The 21,566-nt window shown below is 46.1% G+C and overlaps 1 protein-coding gene across 2 annotated transcripts in view; it reads right to left on the reverse strand.

Annotated features, from left to right (window-relative positions):
• The window catches only part of INPP5A (inositol polyphosphate-5-phosphatase A), a 183,018-nt gene that overhangs the window by 76,475 nt on the left and 84,977 nt on the right, over nt 1-21,566 (reverse strand). For both annotated transcript variants that reach the window (XM_066190681.1, XM_066190682.1), the window contains exons 5-6: nt 8,796-8,859; nt 5,233-5,336 (exon numbers count right to left, since the gene is read on the reverse strand). In XM_066190681.1, the coding sequence (XP_066046778.1) occupies nt 5,233-5,336; nt 8,796-8,859 (168 nt within the window). The remainder of the gene's footprint in view (nt 1-5,232; nt 5,337-8,795; nt 8,860-21,566) is intronic.

Raw genomic sequence — 21,566 nt, forward strand, 5'->3', positions numbered from 1 at the left:
GGCTGGCTGGAAAGCAAACACTGCAATCCTTCCTAACAGGAGCCATGGCTGAATCACAAACCCCACAGTCCAGTAAGGTCTCTTCTGTGATGCTCATGAGGACACAGTTACAAGCAGAGATGTCAACACTTATTCAAAAGGAAACCAATGAAAAAAAGTTAAATGCTAAAAGCATTCAAAATTGGCTCAAATTTAATCTTGATTAAAAAAGGGAGCTTTGTCATTTCCTTCTTAAAAATAACTACACAGAACTTAAAATCAAGTACTCCAAGCCTAGGATGTGGTCCAAGATAATGTCTTCAATCAAGCTGCCATTTCTCATTTGCTGTTTTCCTCTTTGAAAAAATGGCAAAGGTACTTCAAAAGATGCACCACCAAAACAGGCCCAACCAGATCATGTTGCTTAAAATCACGTTCAGCTGGGTTTTGAGCATCTCCGAGAACAGCATCTCCAAGGCTCTGAGCATCTCCAAGATTCCACAACCTGTCTGGGCCTGCCTCCTGCTGTTTAACCTCACGGTGAAAGCTCTTCCCAGATTAAATCAGATTTTCTCTTGCTGCAGCGGCTGCCTGCTGCCCTTGGAACCTGTCCCCAACCCTCTCCTGGGCACAGACAGGGTCTGCCTGTCCCCTCCCACACGCTCTGCTCAGCCCCACAGGGGCCACTGCCCTGCTGCTTCTGTCTGCCAGATCCCAGAGAAGACCCTGGAGAAGTGACGTGGCCCTGGAGGGCCAAGCAGATGGAGGAGTCCCCTCCTGGACCCAGCCCACACTGGGGAGCTGGTGGCCTTCTCTGCCATCCCAGCACAGTGCTGCATCATCTTCACCTTGCTGTCCAAACAGATCCGTGTAACACAAGCCTATGCTGAGAGAAGCCAATAAAAAGGTATTTTCAACACCGTTTCTATTTCATGACAGCATAAAATACCGCATTTCCTACCAAAGCCTTCCTCACACACACGAATACTGGTGTAAGGGCGGCACTGTGAGAGGCCACTTTGCCACCAAGGTACTTCACAAGGTGTAACTGGAGCTCTGACACCTCACTATCAGAAGTCCTCACCAAAAAAATACGGCTTTTAAAATCACAGTTCGAAAACTGATAGTTACATTCTGCCAGCTCTTCTTTGTGAGTGGAGTCCCTGAGGAGATTGTGCTGACCTTTTAAAACCCCCCAGCACCAGCACCTACATAAATAACGCCTGCTACATCGGGGGAAAGGACCTCCAGGCAGCATTAACATGAAGAGAGAGGTTAGAGAGGGCTAATGTCAAAAAGCACTGTGAGCAATAAGTAATGCACACAAACCATGATTGATAATGACCAGCACAGAGCCTTAATTCATCTTTTCTCCATCATTTTACTGAGGGGGACCATATCAAATTAAATAGTGACCCAGAAAGGGTTTATTCAACCATACAAAGCAGGGCATGAAGGAAAGACATATTAAAGTGGTGATGACTGCAGTGTAATTGCAGCTCCTTAAAGGAACACCACAGCCCAGAGGGAAACCTGAAAGAGGAATCAGCTGAATACTGGCAGCCGGAGCAACCAAGGTGCTGAGCAGTATCCAGCACTGACAAGCCTTCCTGGCTGCGGTGAGAACTCCTCAGAGCCTCACACAGGAGCCCATGTCCCTGTGCCCACCACATGCTCACTGTTCCCTAGACAGGAGATGGAGCTGTACTACGGCAACTTGACATAAAAACAAGGTAGAATGTAGTTCCTATCTCAAAATGACTTCCTTTCTTCCATCCGATCAGTAGCTTCAGGAACTATTTGAAGTCAGCAGCTCCATAATGCTCCAGACTGAGTCATTGCCAAAAAGCAACAAGTGGTGGACAGAACCAGGAGGGTTTGGGCCTTTTACTGGCCCAGAGAGAAGCCAGCACAGGAGACCAGGGAGGAGCTCAAACTCACACTGGAAAAGGTCACACAGCTGAGGCTGAGTAAAGAGGGAACGCCTGTGCCTCTGTACTGTAAAAGTAGCACTTGTTCCACTGTGGAACTGGCATATACCCCGACCTGCAAACTACCTTCAGTTATTAATAACTTGAACACACTTAATTCCTTTAACTTCAGTAAATAATTCACTTGTCAATAACTCGTCTATTTAACATTAGGAATGCAGAAGTTAGCAGGCTCCAGGCCTCCCAATGCAGCTCAGGAGCTAGAGCTCAACAGCTCTGATATGAAGAGTCATCCTCAGCCCTAGACACATACTGCAGCTGAACAACATGCCTCGCGTGTTTTTGGAGCATGTATGTGCTTTAGTATTTCTAAATGAAGTCTTTGGAACTCAGAAAGTTTTGGAAACAGAATGTAAAGAAGAGTTATAGCTTGGGAAGGAGGAAAGAGAAATTTGCTTTTTATAGCAGATTTCAAAGCAACAATCTTTATTTAACAAATGGTCACTAGCTGCTACACCATCTGTAAGCCAGCATAAAACCAGGTGGAGATGACATAGGTCATCTTATGCTCTCAGAGAGTGATCTACATTTTAAAATAGGAAAAAAAAAATCCTACTTCATGTCCCAGAAAGGGGATACCACATCTTTCACCTTACATTATTAAGTCTCTTCTCAGATCCTCTGTTAATAGGATTCCTTTAGCCAGCAGATGGATTGTGAATACAGGCAGTTTCATCTACTAAAAGACAACATAAATCATAATTGAGAAAGGAGAGACCGCAGTAAGGTTATCACCATACAGCCTCCTCCATGAAAGGTTTGCATTAAAGCATTAGTGAAATTAATTCATCTTTCATAAGAGCTTTGAGCAGTATCTGTGATCTATGATAACAACCAATTTCTCACTATGAGAAAAAAAAATTACTCAGGCCTGATAGACTACACAAATCTGCTTTTTTTAAAATGGCCCAACATTATCTAGAGTGTTGCTCCCAGAGGCATCATTTGAGGTTTATGCCTTGCCAAGAGGACCCATAAATCAAGGCAGAAAGTTTTGTTAGTTTTATATGCAGTGGGCTGTAATTATTTTGAATTGCATTATGCCTCAATCACTGTAATTACTTTTAGATCATCCTTAAACAGCTGCAATAAAAAGAAATCAGTTTTAAACTGTTTCTCACACAAAAAAATTGCAGATGTGATATGAAAGGTCTGGCTAAAACACACAAGAGGATGTCAATCCAATGTCTGGGCGAATATGTTGCTCATGCCTTCTGCTGGGTAACGCCAAATTTCCAAAATACACACTATTGTGTGGCCTTTTAATTACTATTGCTATACTAACATTTGTCTAGAGAGAAATCATGTGATAGCAAGATTAATTTTAGCTTTACATATAGAAACACGCATGTGAGAACCAAAACTATCTCCCTGCTGTTTTTTGCTGTTGCTGTGTCTGTGTGTTTGAGACGCTTTTCGGTCTCCAGTTCCAAAGAGAAACAGCGTAGTCTAAAAATCCCTGCAATTATTTTCTAGCTTTTCAAGTCCCATGAAAACATCCTGGGCTGGCACAGGGCAGGCGCAGGCCAGGCCAGGACACAAGGTACAGAGCTGCAGCAGGGATGCTGCTGCGGCTCACATCACTGCAGACCTGCAGAGCCCGTGCCTCTCTCCTCTCCTCTCCTCCTGTGCACAGCTCTGCAACAGCACAGCCCCGGCCTGCTCCATGGCTCTGGCTGCAGCAGCGTGCCCAGAAACTGCGCTGCGGGCAGGAACAGAACTGAGCTGCCAAGGTGCTTCAGAGATTCGTTCATTACTTAACTGCAAATATTCGGGGATTTTCTCTTTTCCCGTGTGCTCCTCCTCCCGGTAAACACTATCCCTGACAAAACACAGAGGTCTCTGCTCAGAACAGTGGGTCAAGGCACCGGAACCAAAGGGAGCAGCGTGAGGGTGTCTCAGCCTCCAAAGGCCGCTCCTCGGGCTCCAGACCCCACAGTCCCCGCGGTCCTGCCCCCAAGCTGCACGGGAGGCTGTACTGAGGAGGAGCTGCCAATGACCCCTGAGCGCCACTCCTGCTCCTCAAAACCTGAGGGAAAGCCCCAAGACTCAACCACTGCACAAGAGACTGTGGAGAACCGCTGATGCAAGAGGGGTTACAAACAATGCTGAACAAGTCACAGCTCTGCCAGTCTCACCACGAAGCAATAGCAGCGAAGTAAACGAAGGAGGAAACCATTCCCCCGGGTATCAGCGAGCCATGCGCAGCCCGTCCTGGTGCTGGGGCACAAGGCAGACTCGCTGTGCTGTGCAGGGCTCTCAGCACCGCAGGCACCCACACTGCCGCGGAGAAACAAACGCCCGAGGATCCGCCTCAAAATGATGGAACACGTAACTTCAAAGAAGTATTTGACATGTTTATTCACAGGAAGTAAATGCTTTGCAAAAGTATGTCAAAGGCACTTTTCCTTCCAGTACTGAGATATAAAAATAAATAATTTAGTATCAGAGTCAAGAAAAAGAACAACCTTCACCCTATCAATCCCATAACTATTTATGCAATGCTCTGCCAAGCACACAAGCACTATGTAAATATCTCTAAGTGTATATATTTACAAATTCGAAATTAATTTTAGGAGTTTATTTAGTTCTTCCTTTTATTAAAGTAGTGACATGCCTGTTTGTTCCACAAATGTTACAGGAGCTCAACAAATTTATTCACTTGGTTTGAGGAGAACATTAACCATTAAACACCCATGTTCTAGATGTTCTTAAGAAATTAAAACTCAGAAAATGAAAGGAAACATCAAAGAAAAGAGAGTCTGCACTTGCAGGTGCAGTGGAAGAAGCCCCTCAGCTTGGCTTGTGCTTCTGGTTTTGACAAGTCCATCAATCTCAAACCTTGAGCACCGCCAGCTCTTCTGAGAAGAAGCACAAAAGGGAGTGTGAGGGCAGCCTTGGGGGCCAGCAGCAGTGTGTGTCTGAGTCAGGTGTCCCCCGCACCAGGGCGAGCTCCCTGCGCTGGCAGAATCCACCCGTGGCTGCAGAGACAGCCCTGCCATGGCACACTGCCACGCTTCCTGGGGTTTACGTGCACAAAGGAGTCTTTTCAGCACTGTCCTCCCTCTTCACAGGGATTTCTTACTGGATTTTGGTGCATCACGCCACGATTTAAAACACGCATTACAGGTGTCAAGAAACCGACAGACAAAACTCCAAGATTCCATTCTGCCCTTATCACTGACAGGAGCTGCTCAAGAGTAGCCAAAGGAAATCAAAATAAAACCTAGTATTTGGGAATGCTTCACAGTTCTGTACCTACCTCAGGGAAATAATCCTGTGGAAACTTCTCTTTTTCCAGCATGGGTGTGCTTTCTAAAGTGTCAGAGTAGATTTCTTTCCCAGTAACCTTTTTATACTTCTTAGCTAGGAAGAGAGATAAACCAAAATTAGTATACGTAACTTCAACATTACGAACATCTTCTCACACTCACTGGCAAAGCAGCAGCATCTGCAAAACAGCAGGTGAATCAACAGGATCTTATAAAAAATGTGCAAGCACTGAAGTGTTCTGGGGGAAAATAAACACCCCTGTTTGTATCAGACACCTTGAAGTTACACAGTTATGGTATCGTCATTTCTACTATCCTGAGCCCTATAAAGTGTTGGAGCTCTAATCTTCAGCCTGGTCTCTGTACGCCCTTGCACTCAAATCCCACCTCAGCTGCTCTGAGACCCTGCAGCCCCCAGGCTCCTCCCGATCAACCCTTTCTGGCCATCAGCACATGAGGCACGGATTCCAGTAGCTGGAATGGGTGTTGGACTTGCACCAGAGACTCACTGGTGATGCACATCGCTTTCCAAAGTCTCTTATGAACAGTTTCATCATAGACAGAAACAGCAGACTCCTGTGGACCTACTCAGCTCATTTGAGTTTTAACCCACAATGATTCCTTCTTGATTCATTGCATACTTGGTTTCTCACCTGAGAGCAATGTACTGGCATACCTAAGGTGAGAACCTGACTCAGTTTAGCTCTGACACAGGAGCTCGAGCAGCTGATGTACAGCTGCCGTCATGCTGGACCTACTCAACGGGATTCAGTTTCAACTGGGAATCTGTAAGAGAAAAACTTCAAGTATTATCAAGAGTCCCAAACTGTTCAGGGCTACTGGATACCTGAGGAAGCATTTACTGTAATGCAGCACTATGTCTTCAGGAAAATAAAAGGTATCATTCTTTATCTGCCAAGCACTCTGAGGCCTGGCTCCTACAGGACGACTGAGCAAATACCCTGATAAACTGATCTGGCATCATTCTAAGTGGATCATGGATGGATGTGTCTCTTTCAGCAGATTTAACAGTGTCAGCAAAGAGATCCCGATGCCTTTTGAGTTACAGGAAAGACTTGGCAGAACTGTAAGGACTGAGGGCATCTGCTGGGAGAACTTCACTAACAGGCAGCAGCTGGCAAAGGGAGGCACATCCCTATGACCTCTCCATCACCCCCGGGGCACCCACACCACATGAGACACAGGCTCCTTGCCAGGGCTGCTGAGCAGAGCCCGCAGGGGCAACACAACTGACACCAGCTCTGCTGCACTGCTGACTTCACACCAGAGGACAAGATTCTCCCTGTAAACAGAACTGTCAACCGGCCTAAACCCTCTCTTAGAGGACACCCCTTCAGAACAGAGTTTGGACTAGTTTAAATTGTAAGAAAACTTCTGGGCCTCTGAGCACTGTGAAAACAGCCCAGCATTTCTGCACTATAGCATTTAATAAGTGAGACTGCAGGAGAAACTGTTCCAATTTTAAAATGGAGAGATGTCTTCCTGAGATCTGAAAAACAGCGACAATCTTTTTTTTTTCCAGTCTGTATTCAGTCACATCCAACTGTGCAGTGAATTTTGAAAAGCAACAGTGATGTTCCAGGAATACTGAATTGTGTATAAACATCTATTTTTTGCATGCTTCTGAGTAGAACCAGAATTTCATAATGATTTTTGTGCAGAGGATGTTCGTATTCATTTGGATTTTTCTTCTGATTTAAGAGCTTAATACACTGCGAAAATGTCAATAGTCAGGAGAGATGAGGCAAGTTTTACATTTCCACTGAAAGATGGGAGCCTTTGGGGTCATATTTTACAAACCCTATGCTGGGAGATGGATTCTGCTCTGTTACAAGAACAGCATGTGACTTACAACACCAATTCACCCGTTTCCTTGGATCTTTATTAAGAGTTTTTTCCTTTTAAATGATATTTGGGACAAACCCATCTTTATGAACACGATTCACATCCCAGTTGGCTCTGCTGAAGTTTTGCCAAGCAAAACAAAGCAGTGACCATTTAAAGCATTTCTTTTCTGGAATAACCATCTGTTTATTGTTTCCCTATGAACTGTTTTCCTCTATACTTTTTTCTTCCATTTTCTCACTTTTTAAAAATTCTTACACTTTCTTTTAAAAGCTGTACAGTAGCAAATAAGCTGCCCAACAAAGGACCAGTAAATCCAGAAAGGTCCTCTTTTCCTGAAGCAGCTGTCATTTCCCTGCCAGGTATTGCTGGAGCAGGACATCTCCCATCCGTGACCATCGGGAGGGACCTTCAGGTGGAGTTTGGGGTGAAGCTGCTGCTGCTCCTCCAGGGCTGATGGGATGGAGCTGAGGGCTCAGGGGTGCTGAGACAGCTCCCATACCGTTGGCACACACAGCCATTTGCAGGGCAGAATGAATGAAGAGCCACACAGAGGACAGCAAAGTGTCCTGCCCAGAGCCAGGGACCACCTGGGAACCCCCCAGCCTCCCCCAGTGTCCCCAGCACGTGCGCACTTCATTTCTGAGCACCTGCAGAACTGCCCTAGTCGGGGACAAGGCCCAGGTATGATCTCTCAGGAGTGCCAGCTCTGCTGTGGAGTGTTCCCATACGGTTTGTCAGAAATAAAATCACTCTGATATTACAGCAAAAATGTTCCTTCAGCACTGAAACCAGCGGTCACAGGAGGACCTATGCTGGCTAAGGCTTGAATTGTACATAATTCAGTAGTACAGAACTACTGCTCAAATCTTCCAGGGCAGGAAGACCCTGTACCCTCAATTACATGAGCAGAGAGAATCTGTCTGCTGAGAACAAAAATAATTAATCTATATAATTATGACGATTAGTTCAGCCCATAGCCACTACCATTTCAACAGGGCCTCCCATTAATGGGATGCCAGATGTACTATTAATGTGACTCAGCTCAGTAAGCTAAATGAAGCTCAGGATATTTTTGTATTAAATATATACAGTTCTTAACTGAAATAACATAAATTTTATATGATCTTTTTTACATTCACCTCAGGAAGAATTCAATAATCTCCTATCATATTTCTAATATTTAATGCACATAGCCTAGCATTACTTTCAAACCTGTGAGACACAGCAAGACCTCCAACCCGAAGGATCACTGTGGGTTAAAACAGTGCCACCCGCCTACTGACCTGCTCTGCTCCCAAGTAATTTAAGCCATAAATCTACCTCAGCTGCTTTGCAAAAGGACCATCACTGGTGGACAGTTAAGGTCTTGGTCTGATCTACATGGAAGAACCTTGTGGCCATTCAGAGCTGTTCTGAAATCCTCATGGATCACTGTGGACCTAAAGGTGCATGGGAATGATTAATGCTCTGGCTTGCAGCCTGTGGCTGGTCCATTGACTTCTTCTAGAAGGTCTATAAAAGGCAAGAAAAGCAACACCTGTCACCAAGGGACCCGCCTGCATTTTACAGGAGTCTGCATAACATGGAAACACTGCCAGGTACCAGCAACAGAAAAGAGCGTGGAAAAACTGCCTTGGTGTATAAAGCCAATTGACCATTAAAAAAAATTCATTCCTTTGCTTACCTTTAAAATCAAACTGGTAGATGTTTTTCAAAGATTCATGAAGAAAGTAAAAACTTCCTAGAGCCTGTAAAACAAACCAAATAAAACATGGAATTATAAAAATATATACTTTGGCTAACAAGACCTGAAAGAGCATCAGGCTTTCCAATTAGAAAATTACCCAAACTCAAGAAATTAAATACTAATAAATAAAATTACTGATGTTTACATATTCTAAGATCTATAAAAATATTAAATTCTTTTGTTGCTTCTCTGAAATTTCATTAGTCATTATAGAGATGATGTCTAACAGCTGACTGACCACAGTAAGGGCACTGCCAGGTGTACATTTAAACACCAAACGGATGGATGTGATCAGTGACACAGACAGGCGCCTTTCTGAGCCCCCAAAACAGACCCTCAATTCTGTTACAAAAAGCTGACAATTTCTTCTTCACTTTCAAAGCAAAACCAAAGCTTTTAGAGCAGGTGGTACAGGAAACAAGGGCGATTTCGAAGTTTTCTCATTTGCACCTAAAGCCTCTGCAGAAGAGGCTCCAGAACCTCCCAACACAGCCTGACATGGTGGCTTTCCCCTACCCTGAAACTTACACAGTTCCTCCACAGGGCCAGCTCCCCTGGGCCTTCCTGCCCCAGGCGCCTGTCCCCGTGCCCTTGTCCTGCCACCCTCCAGGGCTGCCCACCCCTGGGGCTCACAGTCCCTCCCTGCCCCATCTGTGCCACGGTGACACACACGGGGACCACCAGCTTGCAGCTGGCTTTGTCTTCTCCACACACGTGTCATCTACTGCTTTTCCCCAGGTAATGAGAGGAAGATTACATATTAGGAGAGAGCAAATGAAAATCAAGTAAGAAAGAAAAAAACCAGGCCAAGTAGATTTTATGGTGGAATATTAAAAAAAAAATAAAAAAAATTTGAAGGAGAACTTGATGAGCCTTTAGATACATCTGATGCATCCAACAGAAACTGAGAAAAAACCGGCCTGTTACTGGATAAACTCTTACTAAGAAGAATAGAAGAAGCAACACATTAACCAAAAAAGATGATTTCGTTTCATTGCGTCTTTTCCTCTCCAACAACAAAGCCCCTCCCAGCACAGCAGTGCTGGGTTCGGTGACTGCTGCATTATTTATGAGAGGCTGCACATCCAGAGATTAGACATTTGCTGATTTGTCAAAGGCACAACCATGAGGTCCTGCCCATCTCCTTGACATATGGGTCCATCCAACAGAAAACACTGCCACATGTTTAACTGATGAGTACGCGTCCCTGTGACCCAGGCAGATTCCATCGAGCCTTTGGGTTTCTTTTTCATAACACGGAGGAGGCAAACAAGGAACTGCAGGAGACACCCCTGTGAAGGACTCAAGGTTAAGTGTGCTGCAACAAGGACACATTGCCAGGAGAAAATAAATCCTGGGACAAGACAAAAATACTGCTACCACATGATATTCCCATCTGGCCCATCTCTTTCTTCAATGTGAAGGGCAAAATCTGACATATATAAAGGTATATATGCTTTGTATTTTGCTATGTAATAATAATAATCTTTAAGAACTCAATATAAGGATTCAGCTTTTTTCTTACATGGCCTTCAGAAGAAAAAGAAAGGAGCCTTGGCAAGCATCTGGAAAGTATCATCCCAAATGCCTCAAGTCTGAAAAACTTAAAAGCAAATGAAAAAGGGATGCTGGAACGGGAAATCCTAGGCTGTGTCAGTAACACATGGCAATCCAGCCTACCTGTAACACTAAGTGATGTTTTAAGCGAGCTCCTCCTTTGTCCCCACAATGCAGCACAGCAGAATCAGGCTGTGAAGGGACCTGGGAGGTCTCCAGTCCAATCCCTGTCCCAGGCAGGGCTGCCAGTGCAGCTGCCCAGGGCTTTGTCCAGGGGACTCAGAACTCTCCTGAGGTGGAGCCTGCCCTCCCCTCTGAGCTGCTGCTCCTGTGTCTGACCACCTTCCTGGTAAACTTTTCCCTTCACTCTCACTGGAATTCCCCGTGCCTCAGCTGAGATGGAAACCTATGACTTAGTAAAAAAACTGTTTGGAAATAGTGACCGATCCAAATCAGGTACAAATAATGTTAAAAACAGGTGACCATCTAAATTTAGGTGACAGAACTGTGAACTCCAAAGCTTCTTTATGTGGAATATCAACAAGTTAACCAAGAAAAAAACAGACGCTCTAAACCCCATTTCACTTCGGGTGTCATAACTCTTAAAAACAGTACTGTCATTCATACTTAAGCTACAACTTCATTTTGAGTGTCACAATTTGCTCATTGCTTGATATAGTTTTAATCTCATTTTTAAAAACTAATGTTTAAGACTTAACGCAGCAGAAGTTCGGTTTGATAGTCTACACTTGCGGCATGAGTATCAACTACTCGTGCACAATGGATCTGTGACAGTGACGGAGTAACTCTGTCAAGTTCCAGGAGCTGATAGCACTAACATTCAGACTGGCTTGGACTGTGCGATTCCAAACACCCCACTATAAAGAATCAAAACTATAATGGAATGGAAATTACAGCTATCGCTATCTTCCGCATTATTATAGACTTAATCAGCCTTAGGTACATAAATGTAAACTCGTAAAAATGATGGAGTGCACTTATAATTCCCTGCCCTAACACAATGAAATATATTAAAAAAGCCTTCCAGGGCCTACTGCCGAGGCCCTTTAGTTGAGGCGATTATGTTAATTCAATTTATTTGTCATAAAATGTCAGTTCAACAATAAAGTTAAATAAGATTAATTTTAAGTCTAAGAGCTTTGCTTTATTTTCTTATTTACAAGTTCAGTATCCTTTGGAAAAAGCAGTACTGGTGCATAGAGCAGCAACAGCAGCACGTACAATATCTAAGTGATACAACACAGGAACACATTACAGATTGCAAACCACCCAAACATCTTAACTTTTAAACATCCCAAACATAAGGAGAGAAAGCTATTGTTTGTTCCACTTGAAAGGTTGCTGAGATGGATGACTTCTGCTGTTGGCACAAATTCCACACCACTGTAAATTGGTGCTGCTACTCAACGGGAAGCTCAGCAGTCATGCTGCACACTGTCCCTCCCTTCCTCAGTCACAGGGACATCAGCGGCTGCACCACAGCAGAGCCAGGAATATTGCGGCGCATCGCACCCCCTTCACGACAGCCCTTCTAGAGCAGAAACCTGGGAAACAACCCTGGGGGCCACTGGGGCTGATGTCCCCACACAGCAGGGAGGACGCAGCTGTGCCCTCCAGACCGTGCTGCGATCCCCCCGAGCAGGGCAGTCTGCAGCCTCTCCTCTCCAGCACCCAGAGCACCCTCGTTTCTGAGGCCAGCACTCGGACACGGCACAACACCTGTCACCTGGAGGGAGCACTGCTGCCCCAGGGAATGCCCAGGGGATGGCACACGCTCTTCTGCACCACATGTCTCACTGCAATGAAGTGCAGGCAGCAGCCACAGGCTTCTCTGCTTGATTTTCCAAGCAGTCAGCAAACACAGACCAGCGGAGAATTCTATTTCGGTAGCTTTAGGGCAGAGCGATGAATGGATGGCTCACAGTCAGGCTCAGATCAGAAAGCTCCCAACTCAACAGGCCAACCTGGCAGCCCCTGGCTCTGCCACTGTGTCAAGGTCATTGGACCCAGCACCACCAGAAGCTTTCAGACCATCCCAACCTGTTGGCCTCGGGGACACCGGGACAGCACATGCTATTCCCAGGTGAACTGGGAAGGAATTGTCCCCTGGCAGGGTGGGCAGGCCCTGGCACAGGTGCCCAGAGCAGCTGTGGCTGCCCCTGGATCCCTGGCAGTGCCCAAGGCCAGGCTGGACACTGGGGCTGGAGCAGCCTGGGACAATGGGAGGTGTCCCTGCCAGGGCAGGGGTGGCCCTGGGTGGGCTTTGAGCTCCCTTCCAACCCAAGTGATGGTTCTATGATTCCTTGATCTATACCTTACTAATAAAGCTAGGAGCTGACAAGACAGAAGGGACTTCATCAGAGCCTGAGGTGCCCAGTTATGCCCAGAAGTCCATGGACACCTCAGAGCAACACCCGTGGCCACGAGGAAACACCACACAGTCACTGCCAGTAACTCGATGCCTAAACAGAAAGTCAGGAGGCACAGTCATGAACAATACTCATGTGTAGCTGGGTCAAGTTCTTAAGAAACACACAAGATGGTAGAACAGATTCTTCTGGTGACCCCCTGTTCACTATAACCAACAGCTTGGCTTTAACACCCCTAAAATCAGTCAGGCCAGCACCCAAGATCCTGTAGGTAGAGCAGGGAAAATTTCCTTTGTAAACTCCCAGGACCTGTGTCGATATCACGGTCACTAACTGCAGAGTACACAGGCACACACATCCTGGCTTTTGTGAGAATGGCCCTCATGGAAACGCTCAGGAGCTCAGGGAAAGGCCGGGCATTTTATCTCTGTTAACAAAATGCTTTTTCCGGACTGACAGAAGCACCTGACTATTCCGACCACGTCTGCGTGTGCACCTGTACTGCGGCCATAGACACAGAGAGCAATGTTCCAAGGGGAGCACATTCATGAGAACGGCTCCAAGCTCCCCAGAAATGTATTATGGAGAAAAAACCAGACATCTTCCCCTGTTAGCAGATTGAAGTTGAACATTCACAGCACTTAATTAGGTTCCAGAATGATACTCATTACGGTATTAGAGATTTCTTTCATTATTCCATATAGAAAGACTCGTCTGGGAAAACCAGTGCTAATGGCAAGAGAAAATACTGGTTCTGATGGATTACAAATCCAGCATTATTAAAAGAACTATTCCTTTCATTATACAAAAATTTTGCCACAAAACTCTGAAGATTTTAATAGTTATAGGGTTTTTTAAAACAGTTAATTGGCATAATTTCTTTTTAAAGTCCACATTTAATCTGTGGAGATTTAATGCAAAAAGGAAATAGATGAATAAAAGTTTAATTACTGTACAGAGTAAACATTTACTGCATTACCTCACTAAATGTGACAGTTAATATATAAAGATTGCTTTAAATATATTTAAAATAAATTGCCAATGATGACACAGAAACTGTAATTCATGTAGTCATAAAATCCATAATTAGCTTTAATGAATATTTAAAGTCAAAGTTCAGCCCAACTTTTTCAATGTTTAACCTCCTATATCAATATAGTTCAAGGAATTCATTTATCATGGAACATGACAATGTCTGAATATGAATTAGCGCGAGCACTGCTGACAGGAAGCCCTTATCTCCTACCAGCCTTTTTGGCTCTGCTGAATGTCAACAGCGGGTTTGGCACGCCTGACTCTATTGATTGCCCGCCTGCTTTGCTACCAACAATTAAAAAAGTATTTCACATGTTTATAAACCCGAACATCAGGAGCAGGCATTAGTTTCCCATTAGCGGGATGGAGTCCGTGAGCAGCCGCCTCTCACTGGAGGCCAGCCCAGCGCTGGCGGCTGCTGCCACCCCGGGCAGCAATGTCACACTGGAGCTCCATGGGCACTGCACAGGCGCCCGCTCTGGGCTCACTTATGGCACCGTGACGTCTAGGAGACTTCAAAGAGAAAAACCCGAAATGGGAGAACGTGGGGGCCTGGACCACACAACGGCTGCCGGTGCCCAGGGGCTGCTGGCACCAACCTGGCCAGGCAGCCAGGCTGGGGGTGCCCTCCTGCTCCCCAGGACTGTGGGTGCCCTCCTGTTCCCCAGGGACTGTGGGTGCCCTCCTGCTCCCCAGGCTGTGGGTGCCCTCCTGCTCCCCAGGCTGTGGGTGCCCTCCTGTTCCCCAGGGACTGTGGGTGCCCTCCTGCTCCCCAGGCTGGGGGTGCCCTCCTGTTCCCCAGGGACTGTGGGTGCCCTCCTGTTCCCCAGGGACTGTGGGTGCCCTCCTGCTCCCCAGGGACTGTGGGTGCCCTCCTGTTCCCCAGGGACTGTGGGTGCCCTCCTGCTCCCCAGGGACTGTGGGTGCCCTCCTGTTCCCCAGGGACTGTGAGTGCCCTCCTGCTCCCCGGGACTGTGGGTGCCCTCCTGCTCCCCAGGACTGTGGGTGCCCTCCTGCTCCCCAGGGACTGTGGGTGCCCTCCTGTTCCCCAGGGACTGTGAGTGCCCTCCTGCTCCCCGGGACTGTGGGTGCCCTCCTGCTCCCCAGGGACTGTGGGTGCCCTCCTGTTCCCCAGGCTGTGGGTGCCCTCCTGTTCCCCAGGGACTGTGGGTGCCCTCCTGTTCCCAGGCTGTGGGTGCCCTCCCGTTCCCCAGGACTGTGGGTGCCCTCCTGTTCCCCAGGACTGTGGGTGCCCTCCTGCTCCCCAGGGACTGTGGGTGCCCTCCTGCTCCCCAGGGACTGTGGGTGCCCTCCTGCTCCCCAGGACTGTGGGTGCCCTCCTGTTCCCCAGGGACTGTGGGTGCCCTCCTGTTCCCCAGGGACTGTGGGTGCCCTCCTGCTCCCCAGGGACTGTGGGTGCCCTCCTGTTCCCCAGGGACTGTGGGTGCCCTCCTGTTCCCAGGCTGTGGGTGCCCTCCTGTTCCCCAGGGACTGTGGGTGCCCTCCTGCTCCCCAGGGCTGTGGGTGCCCTCCTGTTCCCCAGGACTGTGGGTGCCCTCCTGTTCCCCAGGGACTGTGGGTGCCCTCCTGCTCCCCAGGACTGTGGGTGCCCTCCTGTTCCCAGGGACTGTGGGTGCCCTCCTGCTCCCCAGGACTGTGGGTGCCCTCCTGCTCCCCAGGGACTGTGGGTGCCCTCCCGTTCCCCAGGGACTGTGGGTGCCCTCCTGTTCCCCAGGCTGTGGGTGCCCTCCTGCTCCCCAGGGACTGTGGGTGCCCTCCTGTTCCCAGGCTGTGGGTGCCCTCCTGCTCCCCAGGGACTGTGGGTGCCCTCCTGTTCCCCAGGACTGTGGGTGCCCTCCTGTTCCCCAGGGACTGTGGGTGCCCTCCTGTTCCCAGGCTGTGGGTGCCCTCCTGTTCCCCAGGCTGTGGGTGCCCTCCTGTTCCCAGGGACTGTGGGTGCCCTCCTGCTCCCCAGGGACTGTGGGTGCCCTCCTGCTCCCCAGGGACTGTGGGTGCCCTCCTGTTCCCCAGGACTGTGGGTGCCCTCCTGCTCCCCAGGGACTGTGGGTGCCCTCCTGTTCCCCAGGGACTGTGGGTGCCCTCCTGCTCCCCAGGGACTGTGGGTGGCCTCCTGCTCCCCAGGGACTGTGGGTGCCCTCCTGTTCCCCAGGGACTGTGGGTGCCCTCCTGCTCCCCAGGGACTGTGGGTACCCTCCTGCTCCCCAGGCTGTGGGTGCCCTCCTGTTCCCCAGGGCTGTGGGTGCCCTCCTGTTCCCCAGGGACTGTGGGTGCCCTCCTGTTCCCAGGCTGTGGGTGCCCTCCTGTTCCCCAGGGACTGTGGGTACCCTCCTGCTCCCCAGGGACTGTGGGTGCCCTCCTGTTCCCCAGGGACTGTGGGTGCCCTCCTGTTCCCAGGCTGTGGGTGCCCTCCTGCTCCCCAGGGACTGGGGATACCTGAGCGTGGCCTCAGCTGATGGAACACCTGGTCTGCAGGGTACCCTGACACGGGGACAGCCACAGCAAAACAGCGCCCAAATTCTGCTGGGAAACAAGCCACGGCTATCGTGGATCTTTGTGGCGGTTTGGAAACACTTTGTGAAAACACCTGCCCTTAGTTTGCCATAAAATGTCGGTTTTGATACAACTGCCACTTTCCCAAAAACAAAGGAGGGGCAGGCTGCAGTACGGGGTGGATCCAACACACCTGAACAGTGAATGACGAAGTACTGACACACATGAGGGACGGCGGAGTTTTTGCCTGTGGTTCTGTGCACACTCAATCCACTACAGCCAAATTAACACCAACCGTCGAGTTCCCAGTCAAGGTTAAAAAACCAGGCTGGGTACACTGATCAACTCATTATAAAATACTCTATCACTTCTTATTTGCAAACAAATTAGGTGTCCAGCAATTTATCATTTCCTGAATTAGACTTATCAGCCAAAGCACATACAATTAAAGTGCCATTGAGGCTGCCTGAACAGCCCTGCTCCACCTGAAGCGCAGACTGACGGAGCCCGAGCCGACCATTCCAAACAATTACACCCTGCTCCTGCAGCTCTGCACTGCAAACACAGCTATCAGCTTCATTTCAGCTGCATTTGAATAATTACACCTTTAATAAACTGTCAGAGTGAGTGGGCTCCAAATACTCACTGACAAACTTCAAAAACTCTCTTGAAACAGACCTTGGTCTGTATTAAAACACCTGTTCAGCCACATGTGATATTTCCATTAAATCAAATGGAACTGTCCACTCAGAATGAGTAAACCAGTGGCAGAACTGGCACTGCAGATTCTCTTACTCCATAAAACCTAAGACAATACGATGCATCATAATCCAAACATACAATGTCCATAAATATATAATACATATGTTTTATTTGTAATACCCATGTTGTGAAGAAGCCACCTGCACATGTATCTTAGCAGTGTCTCCAGTGCCAGCTCCCCAGTTAAGTCATTTAGTTGGAGTATTAGAGACTTCTGGAAGCAGCAGATGCAGCTGGTGGCGATAAAAAGGAGTGGCCAGCTCTAGGAGTCCCTAAATCCTGGGAATCTCTTGACTATAATTGTATTAGATACATACCTCCAAATATCCTTCTGCATTTCTGAAATAATTCCCACATACTGGTTTTGTCTTTAGAAGTTCTTCTGCCTTAAAAAATTCTGATTTATTTGTAATCCTTTTATTTCACGGATCTGCCAGTTTTTCAGACCGACTCTTCCAGCTGTACCTCTGCAGGAGGCTGGGAGGTTCCACCTGGGACTGGTCTGTGCCAGTGAATCACCTCACACTGCCCGTGTTCCCAGCTGATGTGGGCTGTCAGGACACTCACTGTGGTTTCCAGGCACCCTTGACTCATTTTAATGCCACAATCCTTGCTGTGCAGTTGTCATTGAGCATCAGCAGCCATACCTGTAACATCAAGCACTGCTTCCTCACTCTTCCTCTTCTTCAGAGCAGCCCTTTAAACTGTGAGACCAATAACACTGGAACTATCACGGGGGATAGATAATCAATACAAATTTACCACTAAAAAATACAAATAATTAAAAAAAATTCTAACTTTAGAAATCTAACTTTTGTTTTGTTTTTGTAATAGTCAAATTAAATGCAATTAAGGGAACAACTGAACCGTAAGTGTTCACACATAGCTGTCTTGTACCGTTTATTTCTAGTCTCTTTCACAAGATTTGGTATATTCAGATTGGTTTATCTGTTTAGGTTTTGTTCAGGGTTGAGACTTGTCTACATGACAGACTGGAGTAACTATTTTAAAAATTCTAAGATATCTAAATCCCAAGGAATTCTTAATCCAGAGACTAACATAAAAAAGAACTTGCTTGCAGCCCTGGTCATTATAGATATCTCAGAGAAGACTCTGCTAACAGCAATCAGCGTGGCGCATTTTCTGAACAAAAACAAAGCCCCAGCAGCTTTCATTTTTCTATTCTGAAGACTAACAGAAAAACGAGGGAACTTCAGCTAACAAAATCCACCTCTATCACCTTCCCGTAATAATTTTGCTACAGCAAACGAAAAGTCACATTCAATTTAAAAACATTATTTGGGACCAGTTAATTTAAGAAGATAAAAATTAACAAACATAACCTCTGAGCTTTATATAAACATATCCAGTGAGTAAATGAATAACCTATATGCAACCTAATGCATGAACAAAGAATATTTAATGCCACTTTTGACACTGATGTATTTCAGAAAAAGATTTCATATTTTAATTGCAAATTCAATTAAAAAAAAATCAGACAGAGGTTCATTTTCTGAAAACCGAGATTAGTGACAGACCAAGGAACCAGCCCAAGCTAAAGGAAGTGTATGTGTGCTGAGCACTTATAAAAAGCACCACTTATCAATATTCCTGAACGCAAAGTAGAGCCTTCACAAAGTCATTAATCACGCTGTTATTTAATATTTCTATTGCTCAAGTACTCTGGAGGCCCCAATCAGGATAAGAGGCACCCAGCTTGGCTCTGCCCCAGTGCAGGAAGGAGGCTGCTGGAATCCAGGATTCTGAGCTGCAGCCCAGGGCCCTGCTCTGCATTCGGCCTCAGCCACTTTAGGGGAAGGGCTGAGTGTGCTCAGAGAGCCAAAACCTCTGCTGAGGGTGCCCCGAGGGCTTCAGAGCCAGTGCCAGACACCCTGCCATGCTCAGAGCATTCACCAGCTCCTCCGGAGGGGAAGGGACAGAAACGAAGTCTAATTTCTAACTGTGAGCACAGCACAGGACAAGCATAAGTTCTCCAAAAAAGATACCCAGGTAAATGCTCGTGGTTATTTCAGTGTTGAACCTTACGAAGAACCAAAAATATTCCCCAGGAAGTTAAAAATTCTTGACAAGCTCAAAAAATTATCCAAAGAGCCAGATTTATCATGTGGATAGTGGCAACCCTTCCTGAATTTCAAGAAACAGAGCTTGAACCTCAGGCTGCAGAAGGTAACATGCAAGTGCAGAATATTATTTCTCCTCTGTACTGTACGTGCTGTTTCCCATTAATTTTTGCAGCCGGGGCCAGCCGGCAGAAGAGCAGCATCAGGAAAGATCAGTAAAGCCCATCCTGCTGAGCAGGGGACAGGGCTGCCACTGCCAGCTGTCACACCCTGCCAGTGTCACAGGGTGTGCCCCCAGCACTGCCACCGCAGCTGGGACCAGCCGGCAGGGCTCTGAGCAGATGGAAACACTGAGGGACGTTCAAGGCTTTACCACTTCTCTTCTAGTAAAAAAAAGGCACTTTATCTTGGGGGAAACTGGTAAGATCTGCGACTCCTACTACACTGAGCTGATGCTAAATAATTTTAATTGTGAAAACTTTAAATCAATACAGTATTTCATTGATATGTTCTTACATAATACACTCAAGACGACAAATTCAATTTGACGAGGAGGCATTAATGCCCGTTTCATTTAGCATTATACAGGTCATCTACAAATAGGAAAGTACCATGTGGTAAAAGGTTGTATTTAGCGTGTCACAGTCACTGGTGGTTGTTTTGTTTCTCAGAGAACCTTTGTAGCTGCCTCAAAATAAGAGATGATTGATTTACAAAGTACCAAATTTCAAATTTCATATTCTAGGACTAAACATCAAATAATTGGACAAAGCTGTCCCCTTGTCTGACCCATCACAATCAAGTCCCTTTCAAGGTTGACTGCCTGCATAAGAAATATGTGCATAATTTCATTTTGTCTCCTGTCCAACATCCAATGTTAGAAGTTAATTAAATTGCTTGTCCATTGTATTCATCCACTTACAAAGTTAATGATATTCTGTTCTTGAATTAAAGAGAATTTTATAAAGCCTGCACTATGGAACCTGGCATGCTGTACACTGAGGAGCTGAACCCTGTCATGGTTCCTGATTGCAGCTCTCCTAATTAGGAAACAAAATGAATGTTTCTGTGTCTGCCAATGCAGAGGACAAGTCATTCCAACAGTGAAGGTAAATGCTCTGTACAATAGCAACTTAATAATATCTCATGTTTGACTATAATAAATTCTGCAGGATTAATAAACCTGTTAAATTTTTAAATTAACATAACAAAGATGAACTGCAGAAGAACAAGGCAACCTCAAAAGACAGTCACAGGTTTAAGGCACAAAACAGCTTCCTGCAAGGGCATCAACCCTGAGGACACTGAAGTAATCTTTTCTCCTTCTTGCACAGATGAAGAAGGAAAACACAATGCTATGGCAGTCTGCTGGAGAAGCTGAGATTATTAATAATTTCAGCTGTACCCTACAAAGATTCTTAAAAAAAAATTTCAGTGTATGCAAACTAAAAATAAAAGCGTAAATGAAAACATGTGCAGCGTGTTTGGTTTAACAAGAGTAAGAAAACATCAGGATTACTGACAAGAAACTAATTTTCCTGGAATTATATAGAATAACTAGATTATGCAGAATAATTGAATGCATGCAGCCATTTTGCATTTCTTTGTGTACACTTCAGAGCAATATTTTATTGTAATTAACTTTAAATTATGCTCAGCATTTTCTTCAAGTGGTTGCATTTCCAAAATAAAGATACATGGACCAATCCCAAAGATGTATTTCAACTAATGTAACTTTTGTGAACTGAAACTCATTAAATGGTATTGGCAAATCAATAAGGACATAAAGATGTAAAGCCTTTCTTCAGGAAATAAACCAGATTATACTCTTCTAATCTAAATACTCAGTTAAGTCTGTTGATAATTAAATCAGATGGAAAACCTGCCTTGTTATTAAAGTCTCTTCAGAATGTCCATGCAAGTTGGAGTATGTACAGATATAAGACATATTATTTAGATTTCTACCTTTCAGAACTTTTCAATTTCAATTAAAATCCTGTAATTTTTATTGGGAATCACATTACATGCATGATAGAGATAAGTTAATTAAAGGACAATCAATTCTAAGAGATGGCCAACAATGAACCTAACCAGTTTACAAATTACCTACTGCCACTCAACCAGAGCATGCAATGTCTGTGGACAATTACAAAAAAGCTTTAATTGATTTTTAAAATTTCAATAATACCGTACAATTTGTACATTCATAACTACTTTGCCTGGGCTGTGATTTTTAGCATTAGAGGAACTGCTGAGACCACCACTGCAAATTCCTGGATGGTGCAGAGCCTGGATTTAAAGCTCAAAGCAAAGCTGACACACCCTGTGCACCCCTAACCAGCCATGCCTGCACCTCAACTTGAACCCATATC

This window comes from Chamaea fasciata, unplaced genomic scaffold, assembly GCF_029207755.1.
Source record: "Chamaea fasciata isolate MVZ Bird 193981 ecotype frontalis unplaced genomic scaffold, bChaFas1.0.hap1 SCAF_9, whole genome shotgun sequence".
Lineage (NCBI taxonomy): Eukaryota > Metazoa > Chordata > Aves > Passeriformes > Sylviidae > Chamaea > Chamaea fasciata.